The sequence below is a fragment of the Ascaphus truei genome, chromosome 4 (assembly GCF_040206685.1).
Source record: "Ascaphus truei isolate aAscTru1 chromosome 4, aAscTru1.hap1, whole genome shotgun sequence".
Classification (NCBI taxonomy): domain Eukaryota; kingdom Metazoa; phylum Chordata; class Amphibia; order Anura; family Ascaphidae; genus Ascaphus; species Ascaphus truei.
Window position 1 is genome coordinate 86,955,136 of NC_134486.1, and position 21,148 is coordinate 86,976,283.

The window sequence follows — 21,148 nt, forward strand, 5'->3', positions numbered from 1 at the left end:
CCTCTGGCACCCCGAACCCGGCAAACGGTAAACGATTACGTCCTTCTCTATAACCCCGGACTTGGCGAACAGCACCCTCTACCATCCATACCTCTCCTGGCCCGACCCGGACTCCCAGACCACTCTACTCTCAAGACGTGCCCTCGTGGCTGTGGGTGGCGTTATATCCTATCCCACCTCAGCACCGTGGTCCCGCCTCGTTTGTGGTGAGCTCGTCCTGACACTTCTGAAGAGAAATTACATCCTGCTCTGATTCTATTACCTTACACAATTTAGTATCATCAGCAAAGATGGAGACTTTGCTCTCGATCCCAACCTCAAGGTCATTAATAAACAAGTTAAATGGCAGGGGTCCCAGTACCGATCCTTGAGGTACTCCACTCACGACTTTAGCCCAACCTGAAAAAGTTCCAGGAGTGTCTTTTTTTTTGCTTCCTTATTGAAAATAGTGTGCAAATCACATCAGGACATGAAAAGAAAGGGAAAACACAAAATAGTGCAATATTGTCAACCCCAACAGATGATTTCAGTGTTGAAAGTTCTATCAAATTTGCACTCACGTGTTTAACGTGAAATGAAAGCGTTGTGGTTATTAGAAGTTACCAACTTTTGTCTCCAGATAGGTACTCCAGATCCATAGAGAGGGGGGGGGGGGGGGGAAATCCATATACAAAAAAGGGAAAGCAAAAATAGTATAGTACTGTTTTTAATATTAAAAACTCAAAGTATTCCACTTACATAAGTGCCTTTGTTTGTGAGCATTCAGACCACCCTGGGTCATATGGTCAGACAAAGATGTTCACAGCAACAGCATCTGCTCCACGGCCGTCACAGCAAGTACTGGGCTGAATAAAGTTGTCCTCCACTCTGGATGTCATCAACAAGGGCTTCTTAGTAATCACTGATTCACCCAACGCGCATTTCCACTGCAAAGGAGATTAGCCCCTGAGGAAGACTTTGCAGTGGAAACGCAAAAGTGGGGGGGTCTCAGGAGCTGAATCCCATTCCAGGTGCTGCTGGTATAGCTCTGCAGTTTAAATGTACTGCACTCAGCTTCCTATTGGCCCACGTGATTCAAATCTATTTTTTTTTTTTTTTTTTTTTTTAAATGAGGACATTTTAAGACGTCATTACGGATCGTCCTTTTTGGGACTGATCCACGGAAATCCCAAGGCCAAAGGAACCGGTCAATCTGCCCAAAAAAAATTCGTCTGTCTCTAGTCTCCAGCATGAAAAGGTCAAAAGTTGAACATGTAAGGCTCAGTGAGTGCACTGCTGCTGTATTGTTGTTGACCACGTGTGGTCCAACTCCAGCACACATTACACAGTTCAATCATATTTTGGTGTTCAGTGACTGTGAAAACTAAACATTGCGTAGCTCATCTAAGTCACTTACGGAAGCAGTTTCTGGTAAAGCAACACTTATAGTGCCGGCGACAGCGACGCGACGGTCGCTGGAAAATCAAATAGAGATGACTTCCAGCGATCGCGACCAATCCGTCGCTCCGTGCTTACAATAAGCGCACATGACGGCGGCAATGCATTTGTTTTGCCGCGACGTCCCGTCGCTGTCGCCGGCACTATAAGCGCAGCCTAAGACACATTTCATCTCTGGCTCAGCAAACGTCAGACTGTTAATGAATTAGCCATTCTTCAAATGTACATTTTGGGGTAGTTTGGATGAGCAGCTCCTCAGTGGTCTATGTATAATGATACCGTTTAAAAATAAAATTAAATAAACACAAAAATAATGTAAGGCCTCGGATACAGTAGGCGCGCGACGGAGCGCAGGGCGTCGCGCGCGCCTGTAGCTTGAGCGGTCCGTGGTCTTTGGTATTTGTATGATGTGCGTGATGGGGATGCGTGGCCTTGGCGGCCCAAGGCTGGTTCTCCCTCATTGGCTGAACCACGCACGTGACCCGGCCGTCGCGCGACCAAAACAAATAGCCGCTCCGTTGCGCTTCTTCGCTTGCGCGCACTAAGGCCAGCCCCATAGATTCCCTGCATTTTGTTAGAGCCCCGTGCGCCGTCGCACACGCCGGCGCTCGTACCATGGCCGCGGCCTTATACTTATTTTTTGCAGTATGAAACGTGCATATTAAGCAGGGGAATAAAAAGGTGTTGTCTTTGTTAATGTGATACAAAAAGAGGATGGGGGAGCACAGTTTTAGGAAAAAGGTTGTCTTTGTTAAGCAGGGTTTAAACTCTAGGCTGTATCAAATCACAGTAACCTCACTGCACATCCCGGTCAGACAGGATAAATATGTTGTACCAAGTTTTGATAGTGCTCGCTGCCGGTTACACCTGCTGATCCTGCGTATGCCAGCATCCGATGCTCAATAACCCAAAAGCACAATTTCCCTGTCACACTGGTACAGACACACTGATGCAGTTCAACACACAGCATGGATGTTCTGATATTATAAGCTTGTGCTTTTTGTGCTCGATATTCATTCTCGATTTAGTTAGCTGATCAAATACATTTGTCTTTGCAGAGATGCTGTAGGCTAGTATAAGAAAAGTAGGGTTCCCAAACGTCCCATATATACAGGATTGTCCCTTATTTCATGAACTTGTCATGTTGTCCTGGAAAGGTCTGTCCCGTATTTTAGTGCCTTGGCATGAAATGCCTGAACATAAAATTACTGTAATTAAATCAGTCATAAAAACGTAATAGATTTCTACTAGAGTGTAATAGTTACCGTTTCCGATAGATATTGCCTTACTTAATTATTAAAATAATCAAGTTAGGACACTGTCTGGACATCTCATAATACCATGTCACCCACCCTTATAGGCGTTACATTTTCTCCCACCACCACTTGTTAGGCCTCGTCCAGGGTGGCGCTGAACGGACGGGTGCGCTCACGCTCGCCACGATGAGACACATTGCGACAATGTGTGTGGCCAGCGTAAGCGGGCGAGCGCGCCTGCTCGGCACTTAGCTGCTTGCCGAGCAAGCAAATTTGAATTTGCTTCTTGCAAGCGCGTCACGTGAGCGGTTCGCCCAATCAGGGCGAACCAGCTCTGTGACGTCGTTGCCGCACCCCCATGAGAGCGCGCGCGCACCTAGCCGACCACGAATTGCCAGGCTGAGCACCAGCGCGCCCGTTCCCTGCCTGGCCGAGGCCTAAGTTCAGTGCGCATCTTTTCCCGTCCTGCCAAGAGCAGAGATGATAAACACCACAGAATATAGTGGTCAAGCGGAAGATACCATTCAGCTCGAAGCATTTACAAATCATTTATTACTCATGAGCTCACACTTTCATACTGGATTTTTGCTTCCACATGTATTATAAAAACGTAAATGTGGAAACCATAAACAAAAGGGCCCTTTGAAAACTATGCTTTCCACCTACAGTAGTATCTCGATGCTTCAAAATAATAATGTTGATGTGAGCAACTGTTGATTTATGGGAAGACATCAAGCTGCTACCAGTGCATTTTCTAGTGATTGATTTGAAAAGCAATGAGTTGCTGGACTCTCGAGTATGAAAGGGTTACATTTCCTGCTAGACAAGGCACCAGTTTTCATCTCCCACTTCTCACCTCACCAAGACACTATTATTATTACCCTACTGCAGCCACACTGTCTATATGAAAGCCCAACATAGGGAGGAGACTAGAGCATCAGAGCGCCAAGGACTCAAGCAGGCAGCTGCATGGAACACTGAGGGCAAAGCGGCGGGGAAAAGATTCTGTTTCCACAGCAACCAAACCATTGACGGACACCTCCTGTCCACCAATCACCGCTTCAGCACCTCGGGTGCGTCATCGCTCCCTCCCACCCTTCTACAGGCACCTCGCGGCAAAGAGAAAAAAAAATTAAAAGGAGGGAAAGGGGGTGGGCGTCCTGATTGTTACAGACGTGCCTCTCCGCCAATCCCAGCTGGCCTGAGAGCACGCCCCATCCAATGAGACGCCGCGATAGGCTGGGCGGCGCAGGTTCCAAACGCTCGGCGGCGCCATGGGCTTGAGAACTAAACCGAGATGGAATCTCCCAGTCTGAACCGGTTTCAGCCGGTTACGAGTGTGTTGCACTAGAGTAGAAGAAGCGCCTCTTTCAGCCCGCCAGCCCGCTCCGCCGCGCCTCTACCACCGGGGGGGTTCACAAACACACCGATTTTACCCGCCGCCGCCGGGGATTCCGCCTATACAGTGTGCCAGGGCCACTGAGAAACCAACGGGAGAACCGCTAACAGGAGCAGCGACTATTAACCCGTTCATTCACCATACTACTAGTATTACCCTCTCCGGGCCTCCCTCCTCCCCCTGCTCTTATTCCCAGTGGGTGTGAGGATAGGAGCCCTCCTCAGGCTTTTGGACTTCAGCCTGACATCCCATCTTCATTTAATTTTGTATTTGGGCCTTTCCCCCCCACCCCCTACCTCCCTCCCCATTCATTTAACAAAAAAAAAAAAAAAAAACACTTAAAGACGGAGGATTATTTACCCCACCCGAAAAAAATAATAATAATTAAAGCGACAATAAATCTATATATACACGTCTTTGATCTCGGTTGCAGTCGGACCCCTTGCCGCCGCGGCCTGCACGCTGGGCGCCCTTTATTTGGTAGCATAGTGAGAAGTCACCGCCTAGCTCACGCATGTACATATATACCGGGGTGCTGCACTGGTAAGAGGTGTCTTTATTTTGCACACAGAGGTTTTTTTTGGGAGGGTGGGTTGGATTTATAACAGAGTAACGTTAAATTCAGTCTTCCCCTCCCACCTCCCTGTCTTGTGCTGAGGAAGAGGCAACTCCCGCTCTCGGTAAGTGAAACCTGTCAGGGGGAGAGGGGATGCTGTGCATGGGTTGTGTTACCTGTGTATATACTGGGACTGTGGTGTTTGTAATGTTAGAAGCTGTGTATACTTGTGCTGTATTTGGGATAGGATCTGGGTTGGTTAGTGTGTGCCTGTGTGTGTTCAGGATGTCTGTTACATTAGGTGGGGGGTGGGGAGGAGAGAGTCACTGAGTTGTGTAACTGTGTTTTGCATTCTTATTTAGTTGTTGGGCATCTGAATTGTTAAGTGACTGCAAAGTGTGTTTCCTCTTAGTTTGTTGTGTTTACTTGGGCATCTGAATAATGTCTTGTGACTGGGACTGTCTTATGCACGTGTCTGGTGGTGCTGCATGTTGTGTCTTGTCACACATGGCTGCTGTCTGTGTTGTGTACTTGTAGGTCATGGATTTGATTTGTGTTTTTATATAGTGTCTCGGACGTGTGTGAGATTTTTAGTGAATGAAAGAGCAGGAGGGATGGGTGCGTGGGGCCCACGTTGTGTGTGTGTGTGTGTGGGGGGGGGGGGGGGGGAGAGAACGGGCGTCTCTCCTTGAATGAATCCTCCTTCAGGGGAGTCGGGTTCCTGCAGCGTGGCCTCGGGGCCGGGGACATGGCCCGGGGTTGGAGTGACCCGTCCGTGCAGGGGAGGCGAGCTGTTGGCGGAGTGGAAATTTCCAGAAATATGTTGTGTGTGGAGAGGTCCGTAAGCATCACGTGTTCCCGGGGAGGAGGGGCAGGAGGGAGGCTGCTGTGCAGGGACACGGTCTGTCCGGGCACACTCGCCTCAATGCAACTGTCAGGAGGAGACATATATATTTATTTTTACCAGTGTGTTGTCGCCTTTCAACTCACACTTTATGGCGGAAATACTTTAGCAGCCTTAACCTGCAAGGGATACCCTTTACATCCATTCGGGAATTGCTAGCTATGACCAGGGACCTTTTTTTATGATATATACTTTATTTTATTTTTGTTTATATATATAATATATATATATATATATGTGTGTATATATATTATATATACTGGTCTTTCAACCAGTTTTGTACAACTTTTCATAATGCCCTAGGTTCAAAATACCGATGCTTTTTGGCTCTGTGTGGGTTGGTGCAATGTGGGCGTTATTTATAGTTGTAGATTTGTTTAGGTGTATATTGCAGCGGTTTTTACTTTGCCAAGCTTTATGTTTTGGCAAACTGCAAAATGTGTTCAGGCTGGTGACGCTTTCCATTGATTTTAAAACTGTGTGTTAGAGGAGCATTGGTGTTATGAAGCAGTGGAGGGATTGTTGTGTAGTATAGATTGTAGGCCTCCAGTGGGCTACATCTGTTATCCAAATGCTGTCCACGTGAGGTGTAGGGGGAGGGGTGCGTTTTTTGTCCCTTGAGTCTTTTATGACTTTGCCTTACTGTATTTTACCTGTTTGTTATTGATGGGGGTATACATATGAAGAACATGGTAATTTTTTTATCTTAAAGTTGCAGCTTCCCCTTCAAAATATACCGAATCTGAAGTAAAATATTTGCTCGGGCATTTAACTTTTTATTGCTGTTTTTTAATGCTTGAATGTGTTTGGTGGTTTTGTAATATTAGACCAAACACTATAAACATGACAAGCCGTATGGCAGAAATCACATAATGTGCATGCTGTTAGTCTTTGACTTGACAAAGGAAAGAATGCAACTGGGTCTGAAAGTAGCCCTCCCTGAGTTATAAAACAGTTAATACATTGCAGTATTGCCCTTCAAAATAAAGATACACCCATATTTAAAAAATGTGTTGGTTAACGATAGAATATAGGAAACATTGGGTCCGATGAATAACGTGTTCTTTTTCTTACTAGTGCAATGTATTTTTGTTCAGTGGTGCCAGATATTTTTGATGGGTTCTGCTTTATGTTGTTAAAACGTTACGAACTCTGAACAAAGCAACTCTGTACACTTTGGTTTTGTTTAATGCAACTCGTGGTAACCTCCATATATTGCATGTTGTGGAATTGTTTATTTGCCGTTTTTAAGTCAATCTGTCCATGTGTTAATTTACATTGGTTTATCACTTTCTCTTTGTCACATGTTTCCTTTTAATTCACACTGATCCCGAGTTAGGAAAACACTGTACAGTAGTCCCATTTTAACCTGCTGTAGCAACCTGTAGTGCTGTAAAGTGAGTTGTGAAATCTAGGTGGCATCTGTGCACTTTCTGTTTGTGTAATTAGGTCACCTGAATGGGATAAGATAGTGGTGAATGTTTTATAGTGAAACGATCCTCATTTGCTTATACAGTACATAGCTCCCTTTGTTTGTCATTATAGCCAGGCAATCTTACATTCTCTTAATGTGTATATGTATTTATCTCCTATTTACCTCTTCTTCACCCTTCTTTAGCCGGTAATGGTTTTCTCCCAGAATATTAGGGCTCGCTCATGGTGCTGGTTAGGTTGCCATATCAAGGCAAGGGTTAGGTTGAACAAGTCTTATTTATCCTCCTGCTGGCAAAATAAGGCTGAACAAGCCCCTTATTTATCCAGCAGCCATTAAATTAGCGTGAACAAGGGCCTTATTTACCCGGCTGCCTGTTACACAAGGATGAACCTGTGCCTTATATACCCGGCATATAAGTAATGCATTGTAAAAGAAATGAAACTATATGGGCCTGTGTGATCCAAACCTACTTTTTTCTGATTTCCATAAAAAGGAAGCACACGTTTTGTATAAAAGATCTTGCTTGGTGTTCTCCAATTTTTAAATCTTTTGATATGTTAACTTATTCTTGCTATTTTGAATTTGAATCTTTAAACCATGTTTGTTTGAATAGGAGATTATTAAACTCAGCTTTCTCTTTAGAGGGCAATTGCTATCAATGAAGTGAACAGAAGAGGCTCCTGTTTTTTGTTCAGATATGGCGAACTCGCGGGGTTTCAGGACCCAGTGTTGTGGGTCAACATTTTTATTTTTGTAAACAATTTATCACTGATTTTCTTGGGAAGTAACATGATTTACAAAATACAAATCAGTAAAGCAGTGTGCTTTGCATTTACATGTGAACACTGAATTCAAGCATACCCACTATTTCTATTTTTTTTTGACCAATGATGGGTTCATAATTATTTTCAGACCACTAAGCTCTGTTCTTTGTAGATTTGTCACCACAGGATATTGGATAATTGTAACAATTCCTCAAGCATTTGCTTACCGTGGAAATGTTAAAGTTAATAAAGTTGTGTTGTTTTTAACCCTTTGGGTTCCCCAATATATAGCCACTAAGTCATGGGGTGTGGCACTCCTGGGGCCCAATGACGTAATGGCTACGTCATGCCCGCAGAGTGCTCGTTTTCTAGGAGGATCTTGCCAGGACGTGATCTATAGTGCAGTGAAATGGAAGAGGATATATATCTGATTCAGGTAGATTTAATCGCGGTCATGGTTTCATCCGTGTTAGTTCTAGCCCTGGGGACACCTCTCCCCTGTTCCCAAATTATTTATATAGAATTTGATGGGGTTAAGAACCATTTGGCCCACATAATCTGCCCATTTTCCTATCTATCGTAAAACCTTAGAACCTATTTAATAATCCTTGGCTTTATTTCATATGTCCACCCAAAGCCATTTTTAACTCGCTTACTGTGTGCTTTATTTTGTGCCAGTAAAATGAAAGATTGCAGCCAGGGTCATCCAATAGGAAGCCGTAATATCATGCTCTTGACAGTGCAGCTTCCTATTGGCCCATGAGTGCAGCTTGGATGGTGACCATATTGATCTTCCAAAAGGGACCAGAAACGCATGCCCATAAAAAGGTAAATATCTTGGGAGCCGGCTTCGGTGCGTGGTGGTTGGAGCGAAGAAAAGCACAATTCAGACGTAGGGGACCTACAAGTTCGGTTTGTGTTAAAAAAAAAAAAAAAAATGATAGCAAGGGATTGCCAATTTTAAAGTGGCAGTCATACAGCTTGCCCCCTTTTATTTATACACACACAAAACCGTGCTTGAATTGTTGGTCCCTCCTGATCAGATTTTTCATCCATCAATCTCCAGTTATCCCCTAGTTCCTGAGCAACGAGCAGTTTTGACCACCAGTCAGGAATACTTGCCTGGTGGACACAATGGTCAGGGTCACTCCGATGGCCAATAGAAAATTTCAATATCAGGAGATGACTTTGTGACTTTCTAGTTGTGACACCTCGGCCGTATTTTGGAATTAGAGAGCATGAATCTGCTCCCAAGGCCCAGTTGAGCAAACAAACAAAATATTGGGGTTATTGCGGCTTTAGAATGCCGTACAATTGGATAACTCGTCCAAGTAAAGGTTGCTACTGTTAACATTTATACTATAATTGGAAATATAATATTTAATGTGTAGTCAGTCTTAAAGTGGCAATCCCTCATAGGACCAAAGTGATCTGTATTGTATGTCTTTATATAGCGCCATTAATGTACATAGCGCTTCACCGTAGTAATACACGTGGTAATCAAATAAATAACAGATAATATAAATAACAGGTCATGGGAATAAGTGCATCAGACATAAAAATAACATTAATGAAAAGGAGTCCCTGCTCTGAGGAGCTTACAGTGTAGTAGGTAGGGAGAACGTACAGAGACAGTAGGAGGGAATTTTGGTAAGTGCGTCTGCAGGGGGCCAAGCTATATGTATCATGTGTCCAGTATAATCCACAGTGCTATTCATATGCTTCTTTAAGCAAGTGTGTCTTAAGGTGGATAGATAGGGTGCTAGTCGGGTATTGAGGGGAAAGGCATTCCAAAGGTGCGGGGCAGTAAGTGAGAGGTTTAAGGCGGGAGAGGGCTTTAGATACAAAGGGGGTAGAAAGAAGACATCCTTGAACGCAAGAGTCAGGATGGTACATAACGAGAAATTAGGGCTGAGATGTAAGGAGGAGCAGAAGAGTGTAAAGCTTTAAAAGTGAGGAGGAGAATTGAGTGTGTGATACAGGACTTGATCGGAAGCCAGGAGAGGGATTTCAGGAGCGAAGACAGATTTAGGAAAGAGTAGAGTGATTCTGGCAGCAGCGTTTAGGATAGATTGTAGGGGAGACAGGTGAGAGGCAGGAAGGCCGGACAGCAGGAGGATACAGTAATCAAGACGGGAGAGAATGAGGGCCTGAGTCAGAATTTTAGCAACAGAGAAACGGCGTATCTTTGTGATATTGAGGAGGAAAAAGCGACAGGTTTTAGAAACGTTCTGAATGTGAGAGGAGAATGTAAGAGATGCGTCGAGTGTGACCCCTAAGCAGCGTGCTTGGGCTACTGGGTGAATGATCGTACTTCCAACAGTAATGTGGAAGGAGGGAATAGGGCCAGGTTTGGGAGGAAGTATGAGGAGCTATGTTTTAGCCATGTTGAGTTTAAGGCGGCGGAGGGCCATCCAGGATGATATAGCAGAGAGACATTCAGAAACTTTGGTTTGTACAGCAGGTGTAAGGTCGGCTGTTGAAAAGTAAATTTGTGTGTCGGCATAGAGGTGATGTTTAAACCCAAGATTAGGTCCCCTAGAGAGAGTGTGTACAGAGAAGAGGTCCCAGGACAGAGCCCTGGGGTACCCCCACGAGAGATCAATAGAGGAGGAGGAGGTGTTAGCAGAAGAGACATTGAAAGTACGATGGGAGAGCTAAGAGGAGATCCAGGATAGAGCTTTGTTTCGAATACCAAGAGTATGGAGAATGTGAAGGAGAAGAGGGTGATCCACGGTGTCAAATGCGGCAGAGAGGTCGAGTAATATGAGCAGAGTGTAATGACCTCTGTCTTTGGCAGCATGGAGGTCATCCGTTACTTTAATGAGGGCTGTTTCCGTGGAGTGAGCAGTGCGGAAGCCAGATTGTAGAGGGTCTAGGAGAGAATAGGTGTTGAGAAAATGGAGCAAGCGAGCGAATACAAGACGTTCAAGGAGTTTGGAGGCAAAAGGCAGGAGGGAGACAGGTCGATAGTTAGAAAGACAGGTAGGGTCAAGCTTGCTGTTTTTGAGTAATGGTATAACCGTTGCATGTTTGAAGGAGGATGGGAAGGTACCAGAGTAGAGGGAGGAGTTAAAAATGTGTGCGAGGGTAGGGATTATAGTAGGACCAAGAGGTTTTAGGAGATGGGTGGAAATAGGGGGAAGAGATCAACAGTGACACATCCTCCTCTGAGACAGTGGAAAAAGAGTCAAGGAAGGCAGGAGGAGAGTTAGGAAGAGGTGTATGGTGGGAGGAAGAAACAGAGGTAATGTTCAGATGTATGGATTCTACCTTTTCTTTAAAATAGTCAGCAAAGTCCTGGGCGGAGATGGAGGAAGAAGAGGCAGCTGAGGGCGGTTTGAGTAGAGCATCAAAGACAGAGAAGAGTCGGCGTGGGTTAGACTTGTGCTTGTTGATTAGAGAAGAAAAGTAGGCTTGTTTAGCTTGCGAGAGGGCAGAGTTGAAACAGATAGCATAAATTTGTAGTGAAGAAAGTCTGTGAGAGTATGAGATTTCCTCCAGAGGCATTCAGTGGAACGAGTGGAGCAACGCAGCATGCGCGTGTGGGAATTTAGCCAGGGTCTGGGGTTAGAAGGGCGAGGACGGAAGAGAGAAAGCGGCGCATGTAGATCGAGAGGAGGATAAGGCAGAGTTGTAGTTCTTGACCAGGTTGTCGGGGTCTGTAGCAGAGCTGAGAGAGGAGAGGGAGGAACGTAAAGTGGAATCCAAGTCTGATAGGTGAATAGAGCGCAGGTTTCTGCAGAACCGAAGGGGAGAAGTGAGATAGAGAGAACGAGGTGATGGTCAGAGAGAGGAAAGGGGGAAATGGAGAAATTAGAGAGAGACGTTTTTAGTGAAAACCAGGTCTAGGTAGTCGCCATCCCTGTGGGTGCTGGCTGCAGTCCACTGTTGAAGGCCAAAAGAAGAGGCTAGAGAGAGAAAGCGAGAAGCCCAAGGGAGAGAGGGGTCATCAATGTGGCAATTGAAGTCCCCAAGGAGAAGAACAGGAGAGTCTGAGGAGAGAGAAAGAGAGCCAGGATTCAAAGTGAGAGAGAAAGGCAGAAGGGGGATGAGTAGAGGTATAGGTGGGTGATAGATGACTGCCACGTGGACAGGGAGAGGTGAGAAGATCTGGACAGTGTGAGCCTCAAAGGAGGGAAAAGCAAGAGAGGGAGGAATAGGAAGGATTCAGTAATGGCAGAGAGAGGAGAGCAGGAGCCCCACCTTATCTAATTTCTATGAGATGTGGGTGATTGCATATATTCTTTTTATCAAAATCTGATAAATACTTTTAACGTTGAACTAACTAGTCATGGTTTTATTTATTTTTTCCCTGGGGCAGTGTTTATTTTTATTTTTTAAACTGGGGTTTCTAGGAACCCTTGGGTTCCCTGCAATTTTCAGATCATTTGAATATTGTACCAAATTCAGAGAATAAAAATGTAACTTCTGAGCACATTGGCATGACTCACAGGTCTGCAACCCTGCTTTTCACCATTATCTCCTAGCACACTATGCTTCCAACTGCAGCTACGGGTTCTGGGAAATTACATGCAGTATACAACCGACAGAGAAGCCCAATGCTACATCTAACATGACAAAAATACTTGTATATTCCCTTGAAAATGGGTCCTTTAGTTTAATTTAACCCTTTGGCCAAAGCGTTGTAAGCTTGCGAGCCACGACAAGGCAGACACTTGTTCGCAAGTCCTAACACTACCAGATAAAATACTAATATACCTCTATTAGGATTAAAATTCTCATTTACTTCTATTAGGAGGGAGATGGACCACATTGGATCTATATCCAGTAGATTGAAAGGACCTACTAACTTGGGAAGTGGGGAGGGGCGGGCTTAAAACCTGGGAAGGAGGAGCCACTAACCTCCAACAGCTGAAACAGCTGAGAATAGGTTAACAAAACCCCAGCAAGAGCTTGCTGGGGTTTTGTGAAATTATATGCAGTGTCATCTTTTTGCGTCAAATCTATTTTAACATGGACTTCCCTATAAACTTATGGCTGCCGCATTACACAGCGTTTCAGCACAGGCTTGGTTAAAGAAGTGCATAGCCAGTTAACTCACTAGACACATGTTTCGTGTATACTCATTTGCATGTAATCTCCTGGAATCTCTAGCTGCAGAAGCAAAAACAGGGTTGTAGACCTGTCTGAGACACGTGAATGTGCTCACAGGGGATAATGTTTAGTTTGTTTGCTATACGGTTGAGTTTATTTATTTTTTGGCCACTTTTTTACACAACTTACAATCTATTTTTGGTCCCTGGTACAGGGAGATAAAGTAACTTGCCAAAAGGCCACCAGGAGCTGACACTGGGAATTGAACCAGGTTCCCATGATTCAAAATCAGTGTCATTGTTTACAGTTAGTGTGTCTATGCACTGAGCCACTCCTCCCCTTTTAGTCGGATGTTTCTTTTACAGCTAAGGTCCATCTTCTTCACCTACCTTATCACCTGTGATAAGGGTAAAGAAAACACATGATTTACAAAGACCTCCACATTCAGTGGCCCCCAGGGAATTCAACTTGTAATTATTTTTTGTAAGCAGCCAGGCCGTTGCTATTAGCATTGTTGGAATTGTTTGTTTGACAAAGCAATAACCTACATGTGTTTTTTTTTATTATTATTATTTTTATTAATCAATTCTGTACTATGAAAAAATACTTGTAGCATTAAAAGAAACATTAAAAACGTAAGCAGTTTTTGTTATTTTTTATCATATAACAAGTATTTTTTGTTTCTATAGCAACCATTAATAAAGTCACATCCCCTTCCTCTTCTGAAACATGCTGTGGCACCAGTGGCGTAGCTAAAGCCCGGGGGCCTGCTCTCCCACTTGTATGCTGCGGCCGACGGGGGGACAAACAAGGCCCAGCTCTCCCTTGCTGCAGGTTTCTCTCCCTCACACTCTGACGCACTGACGTCTGAAGCTCCGTGTGGCACAGTGTGAGGGCAGAGAAGCCTGCAGCAGGGCAGAGCTGGGCCAAGCGGCAACTGCTTTGTGCGCCAGCCACTACGGGTCCCATCCTGAGACTAAGCTAATTCGGGGTATTTATTATTTATTGGGTAGGTTGGTGTATTTTATTTATTATGTATTGGGGAGCGGGGTGTATGTTTTTATTATGTATTGGTAGGAGGGGGAGAGATGAGAGGATAGGGGAGAGAAAAATTGCAGTAGGTATTAATATTAATTATTTTTTTTGCCATGGGGCTCGTGCATTTCTAGCTACGCCACTGTCTGGCACACCCCTTTTTGAGCCCTGCCCTCTAGCAATGCAACAATTCTATCTAGTGACTGCCTGGTCACATAATCTTCCCCACAGAACTTTGTCTTTGGTCCTCTCCTGCCGCACTGACAGCCATTTAGTGAACCCCTGAGCCGAATCTTCGCCCATCGATAACTTTCTTTTTCCCTCTTTCAATGAAAGTAGAGCTCAACATAAAATCGGAAACTTGTTTTCTCACTGGAGACCTTATTCCACAACACCAGTAATTACTTTTTCTTTGTAATTTTAAATATTAAAAAATTACCTGTCATGAATGTAGAGCAGGGGTGCGCAAACTTTCCCCCTGTGCCACCTGTCTGCTTGCGCCCCCACCTTACCCTGTCTCGGCGTCAAATGGTGCTGCGGGATCACATGTCACTGATGCTGTGTCACCCATGGGAAGTTGCAGAGGCCTTGTGATCCCCTAGCATTTAATTTAAATGTGTTGGGGAAGAGCGTGGGACCTCTGTAACTGCCGCGCATCCTGGTGTACAGGGAAAAGAGAAGACTAAAGATGGAGCCTTGGGGCACGCCCACTTAGAGGCTTAGGCTAAGTCCCCGCTAGCGCTGAGCGGGCGGCGCTTGCGGAGGAGACTTGCATATATAGATATATGTAAGTCCCCACCCACGCGGTGCCCGTGCACACACTTTCAGCCGCAATCGGCACTTGGCAAAACAAAAAATCTATACTTGCCGCGTGCTCAGCTGCCCCGCAATTCCCCTCCCCTGCTCCTGTGTACAATAGGACACCCGGCGCTCATGCTTGGAGCGCTCTCCAAGCATGAGCGCGCTCAGCGCCAGCGGGGACTTAGCCTTATGGGCAGACAGGATGAATTGTTGAAGGTGACAGAGTGGGAGAGGTAGGATGAGAGAGCTTGCATTAAAGTTGAAACTTATAAAAGTGAATATTGTACATAATTGTGGTGACTGAAAAATAATTTATGGGCAAGTGAGATTCTTGTCTTCATATTCTTGGATTGCTTCTTTTTGCTGTGTTTGGCAAACAGGTGTAATGTTCCCATTATCACAGTTTAGTCTGGCCCCACAATGTCATGTCAAACTGCTGTTCATTTCATCATTTCAGGGCTGGGCTTGGTAAGTGCAATACAGAGGGGCCAGGCTTTGTGACATGACATGGTCATGCTGGGCTTTGTGTGATGCCATTAGATGGGTCAAGATTAAACCAGGAGAAAAGTGACTGACAGAAGGGATTGACTTGAAAGTACTGTGGAGTGAATTTTTTTTATTTTATTTTTAAATTGTAAATTCCATGCTCCACTGCAACGAAATATTGTATTTGTGAACCTCACATTGAGTAAATGCTTCTAGACTACTTCTTCCAACACTAATATTTCAGTAAGATACTTTTGGTATGCATATTTATTTTTGTTAATGTGAATTATGTTGCATTTTTCAGTAATCTATGCCAGCAATTATGACCATGTTAGCAGACCATGCAGCTCGTCAGCTGCTGGATTTCAGCCAGAAACTGGACATCAACCTTTTGGACAATGTGGTGAATTGCTTGTACCATGGAGAAGGAGCACAGGTAATGTGTGTATAAACCACATTTCAGAATAACATATGAAGAAAGGCATACAATTGCATTGGTTGCACCAACATGTTGCTGGAATATACAATATGATGTAGAATTGCTATATTCAGTATATATCAGAGTACTGAGTAGTGTATTTAGAAAGTATGTTTGGATTTGATGTTGCAATGTGCAAACTTTATTTATTTTTTTGTGTTTGTGTGTTCCAAAATTACACCCCACAATGCCTTATGTAGCTCTATGCTAGACATTGTGGGGCACGATTTGGGGAAGCAGAGCTGTTAACAGTTCTGCTTCCAAAAAGGTTCTGAAGCAGCAGTCGTGAACTTTACTGCGCCATCCAACATGGTCGATGAGTGGCCTCCTGTCTTGTATATAGTTCTGCACCTCTTTCTAAATACAACTTACACAATCACAGTGAATGACCTTATTCATAGCTATGTGTTGGTGACTTTTCAAATGCAATTTCATTGGTAATGGCGTTAACAATTTTTCTAGCTTTACTATAAATCCTCCATATTGGGGTATATTTATCCTTACGAATGCCCCAAGTGTTAAATATTATTTTAGGTGGTGTAACTTGCTCAGCTCGATTTTATAAATGAAAGATCCACTTTGGTGATAAGAGCGTGTGATCCGTACTGTATGCAATGTGTGGTCATACATAAATCCTTTATATAAATGACCCTATATTACCATATGAAAGGTGGATATTGGTCTAAATATACATTTTCTACTGATCATAAGTTACTAAAGAAATATAGCAAATATACAATCTTTCTCCCTCAATGGAAAAAAGTTAGAAAAAAACATGCCTGTTTCCAGTCACTTAAACAGACTGCAGATATCATTCATGTTGGTTGAATGAATGGGCAAACTGTGTGTATATGTATGCATGTGTTTATATAGATATAGAAAATTGTATTGAGTGCCTTAATTTCTTCTTGGGAATCATTGGCCAGCCACCTTCCAGTTCCTGTACCAGTTGACACATGAAGGCTAAAGTGTTGCACCAGGTGTGTTTTTTCAGATGGCAAGCAAAAGGCAGGTGTGTGCTATTGTAAAAGCGGCAGAAGCCATATTCTTTATTAATGAATCCCAAAGCACTTGACTGTTTTTAAATGGCTTTGCATATGAATGATGGCCGACACCCAAGGACAAAATATAGATCACATGTGCTACAACAAATTACATTTACAGTAAAATGAGGTGTACAGATGCATTTCAATGTTTAGTAACTTCTTTTTTTTAAGGGGCGCAGTCTGTCCCAAAATGTTCAACTTGACTTCTACCTGTGCAGCAGTTGAGTACATTTTGAAAACTTGTCACTGTTTGGGGTATAATAGTAATTCATATATTTTTATTTTGTTACCATAGCAAAGAATGGCTCAGGAAGTATTGACTCACTTAAAAGAACATCCTGATGCATGGACAAGAGTTGACACCATTCTAGAGTTTTCACAGAACATGAACACCAAAGTAAGCATACATATGAATTTAAAATGACTTTTTTTCCCCTCCCACCCTTCCAAAACCTCACCCCCCTTTCTCCTTCCATTCAACTTTGAGGAAGGGGTCTAATTACTCAGCTGTAGCTTTTCATTATTTGAAACTACAAGTTGTGTAATTTTGTTCATTCCTTTAAATGAACAAACAATTTAAACGTAGAATTTTTTTTTGTGAAAACAAAGTCGATTAAGTTGTAGCCTAATTATATAGCTTTTGGTTTTCTTCTCATGAATTCTACTTTAAGAATGAAGGTAGAAGAAAATTGTTTGGTGGGGACTGCTACTAAACTATGATATCTACAGGATAGCCAAAATTAATAGCCATTTAAAAAAATATATATAAAAATGTTGGTTGCACGGAGAGTATGGTTGTTATAAATTTGCCACTGAACACTGTACTTCATCTGTTAAGATGTGTAAATAACTATCCCAGTTTTGCTACTTTCATATAAATGTGAAAGTTTTTTACCTGTTTTTCAGAGCTTGCATATCAAAGTATTTTTAATAAGTAATATTTGCAGACACGAGTCTGCGTAATGATCTTAATACACATTTTCTATTTTCTGGATTTGCACTATGACCTAATGGTGTAGACATCAGTAATGCTATTTGCAGTGTTATTTTTAGAAGACAAAAAAGAAAAATTACCCTTTGTGTCTCACTCGCATATTATGTAAAGAGTGTATTGTTCTAACATTTTAAAGGAATATAATGCTAGATCACGTGTCTGAATTATAAAATTGATCTTTTTCACTTGTGCTTTCTAAGTAATCCAGATATTTACATATAGATTTAGAGATACACATACTGTAAAGATTTTTACATGTATAAATGGGTACATATTGATACGTGTGTATTAATTTTATACTAGTGTATATTTTACAACCATAAAATAAAGGACTTTTTAGTGTTCAGTTTCAGAATAGATAGTCCAATCCTATCATACCCATTCAGTATTTAAGGTTTATTCTTTGTTGGCGAAACTGTTTCAGAACTTCCTCAAAGTGCTAACCTTAGTAACAGTATTTGCTTGCCTGGTCATTTTTGCTTTTATACTGACAGACATTACTAATGTTTAAGTTGATTTATCAACAGTATTTTTAAAAACTCAAAATTGTCTTGTGAAAAATGACATGATTAGAGGAACAGAAAGAAAGCAACAGGTAAAGAACTCTTCAATTTACATAAACTGCAAATTTGGTGCTAAAGTTTATGCACTATGACATTTGGCTTTTATGCAATTTTTATTTATAAAGTTGTTAACACTACCTGCTATTAATCATAATGTTCCATTATGTTGATTGCTTGTAATAGGAAGAAAAGGGGTGTCTTCCTGTGCAACTGACACAGCTAGGCTTTGACAGCAGGCCTCCACAAGGTCTACCCTTTTGATTCCCTTTAACTGAATTCTGTTCATCAATTGTTTTTGTTTCATGGGTGGGTGTGGGGAGGAATGGGTGGTTTCCGTGCATATATTTAATGTGAGGGTAAAATAGAAATTTCTGCCACAGGGATCATTTTCTTAGCATTCATTATTTGCTGTTGCCAGTTTCGGAATAGTCATACCTAAATAGCTGATCATAAAAAATTAGTATAAGCAGTATTTCTTATGACCAGTGCTAATTTAATCAATAGGTATATCCATATGTATTTGATGGTTGATAAATGTTCCCGGATCTTTATAAAATAGTAGCAGGACAATACAAAGAAATAGAACTAACAATATGTAAATTGTGTACTAGTTGACATTACAAAGATGTCTATATTCTTGGCCTTCTTGAGTATTTCTGAACCAACAGTGTAGATTGCAGTAAACAAAAGCCCCAATGCACATCCAGTGTGTCAAATTATTTGATTAATTTCTGTTTTTTTTCTTCCCATGTTTGGGTTATTTAATCTTTTGGCCAAAACATGTAACCTGTAAGGCCGTGCGTGTATAGTGCCCGCGACGTCGCCCAAAAACGAATGCATTGCCGCCGCGTACACTTATAGTAAGCGCTAATGCGACGGAGCGTCGCGAACTTTGGAAGCTGGCAATATTTGAATTTTCAACGGCTGTCGCCTTGTGACAGCCCCTGAACCAATCAAATGCCAGCCCGCGCCGCTGCCGCAAAGAGAAATATAACTTTCACTGGCGGTGACGTCGCCCGTCGCGGGCACTATACGCGCGGCCTAATGCAAGCCTGCAACCACTTCAAGGTAGTCTTCAGCAGGTATCTCCACTTCATTTTATACTGTCATCTGCATGAAGAAAAGAGGAAACAAACCATGATATAGTCAATAGCATGTGATGCGTGACGTATGAGGTGCCTAACGGGTTACAATTTAGAAGCATTATATGTGCTACAGTGCACCTTTGCTGCAGCGATAAGCTTGGGATATATATCTATATCTTGCACTCTTTAGATTATTTGCACTTAGGGCACTTCTGTTTTTTATTAACCAGTTTTATATGCACTGTAGCTCACATATAGCACATATAGTGGTTTTAAATTGTAACCCCTTAGGCAATCGAATACATGTCCCCGTAACCCATGCTATTGATTATCATTGTTTTCTCTGTGGAGAAAATACAAAGGACCCGGTTTAAAATTGACTTAACATGTTTTTTTTGGGGGGGGGAGGAAATGAACTAAATGACCCATACTTATGAGGAAGAAAATCGTGTACATTGAGGCTTCTTTGTTTATTGTTGTATATTTGAGATCCCTTTCCCACTAGCACTCCAGTTGGCACAATTGAATATATAAGTGCGTAATACGGTGGGACTGGGTTTTGTGTATGTCCAACAGTGTAGATAAACACATCCAGGCTGCCTATTTAGGGTTGTATAGTAAGCAACAACCCCACTTGATCGCTGTTCCCTCAATTTACAATTGAATGGGTTAGCTCTAGATAACGATATAAAAAAAAAGTTATTGGCTTTCCTAGAACTATTTAAAAAAGTTTTGCTTATTTGCAGTGTAAAGAAACTGTCTCCCTCTATTCTAGGTCCACTAAATTAAATCATACCAGCTACTTATGCTCATCTGTTTTTACTAATAATAGCTTCATAATTACAATGCAAACAATAGACAAAGCAATACTTTTTGAAGGCTGACAATCTGTCTTATCACCAATAAAACATTGGATAAGGATTATACAATTCCCCCTTGCCTCCCAAAACTTTTCTTTACCATAAAAAAATATATAGGTTGGAAAAATCGGACATATGCTTAAATAATAACCTACTAAAGATGCTACTATTAATTCACTTTTGTCCTAGGAGGGACTACCTCTTTCAAGACAAGTCACATTTATTTAATATGTAATAAATTGTATTAGTTCTGTATACCTGAAACTTAATTGCACACTTGGTTGAAGTGTATCAAAGATGTACTCCCAGGTTTGTGCTAGTCAATGAATACTTGATGGAAATGTATATTTAACTTATGTTTCTGATTCAGAGCCCTACTATTTTGGCCTGGAACAAAACATTGAGAAGTTTAAACGTTACTATTTAATAAAGTATTTTGTATGTATAAGCCACATTTTGAATATAAAGTGAGGGGATATATAAACATTACTGCTTATATTCAACAGCAAATACATAATCCATTTTGCACATTGCTATTTAAGAGTAAAAGGCTAACATGATCCCTTTGGTTGAAGTTATATTGATCGACTTTGTTGTATAATGACTAACCTTTGTAGGATGAACTTTTATTCAAAGTCAAACTATACAGATTGAAATATTTCAAGTCTGAAAAGTTTACCTTTCAGGTATTGGTATTACTGGTATGTTGTATGTGTAAGGGAGCATTATGTCAAAGCTTCTGTTTGTGTCTGCAAGAAAATTCTGCTCTCGATTATTTAGCAAATGGGGTCTATTACAAAGACCTTTGAACATTTTAGATCTGGTCTATGCAACACCCTTAACCAGCTTTCTATAAATCATCTGCAAGAACGATCAGATTTTCAGTGATTATAATTAAATTGCTCAATGTTTTTCAGAGGAGAATATAGGAGGAATTTTTGTATATTGTTGTGGACTAGTATTTTAAAATGGAATTAAGTACTTTTTTTTG

The 21,148-nt window shown here is 42.1% G+C and overlaps 1 protein-coding gene across 2 annotated transcripts in view; it reads left to right on the top strand.

Moving 5' to 3' along the window:
- The first annotated feature begins 3,932 nt into the window (after positions 1 to 3,932).
- The window catches only part of XPO1 (exportin 1), a 34,584-nt gene continuing 17,368 nt past the window's right edge, over positions 3,933 to 21,148 (top strand). Inside the window, exons 1-4 of one of the 2 annotated variants that reach the window (XM_075596165.1) lie at positions 15,434 to 15,567; positions 16,536 to 16,589; positions 16,951 to 17,052; positions 18,396 to 18,459. Coding sequence is in view for 1 of the 2 variants with exons in the window: in XM_075596166.1 (XP_075452281.1) it covers positions 15,442 to 15,567; positions 16,951 to 17,052 (228 nt within the window). In the remaining variant the exon portion in view is untranslated. Of the gene's footprint in view, positions 4,773 to 15,433; positions 15,568 to 16,535; positions 16,590 to 16,950; positions 17,053 to 18,395; positions 18,460 to 21,148 lie in introns of those variants that run through there. The other variant, XM_075596166.1, reaches the window with a different exon arrangement.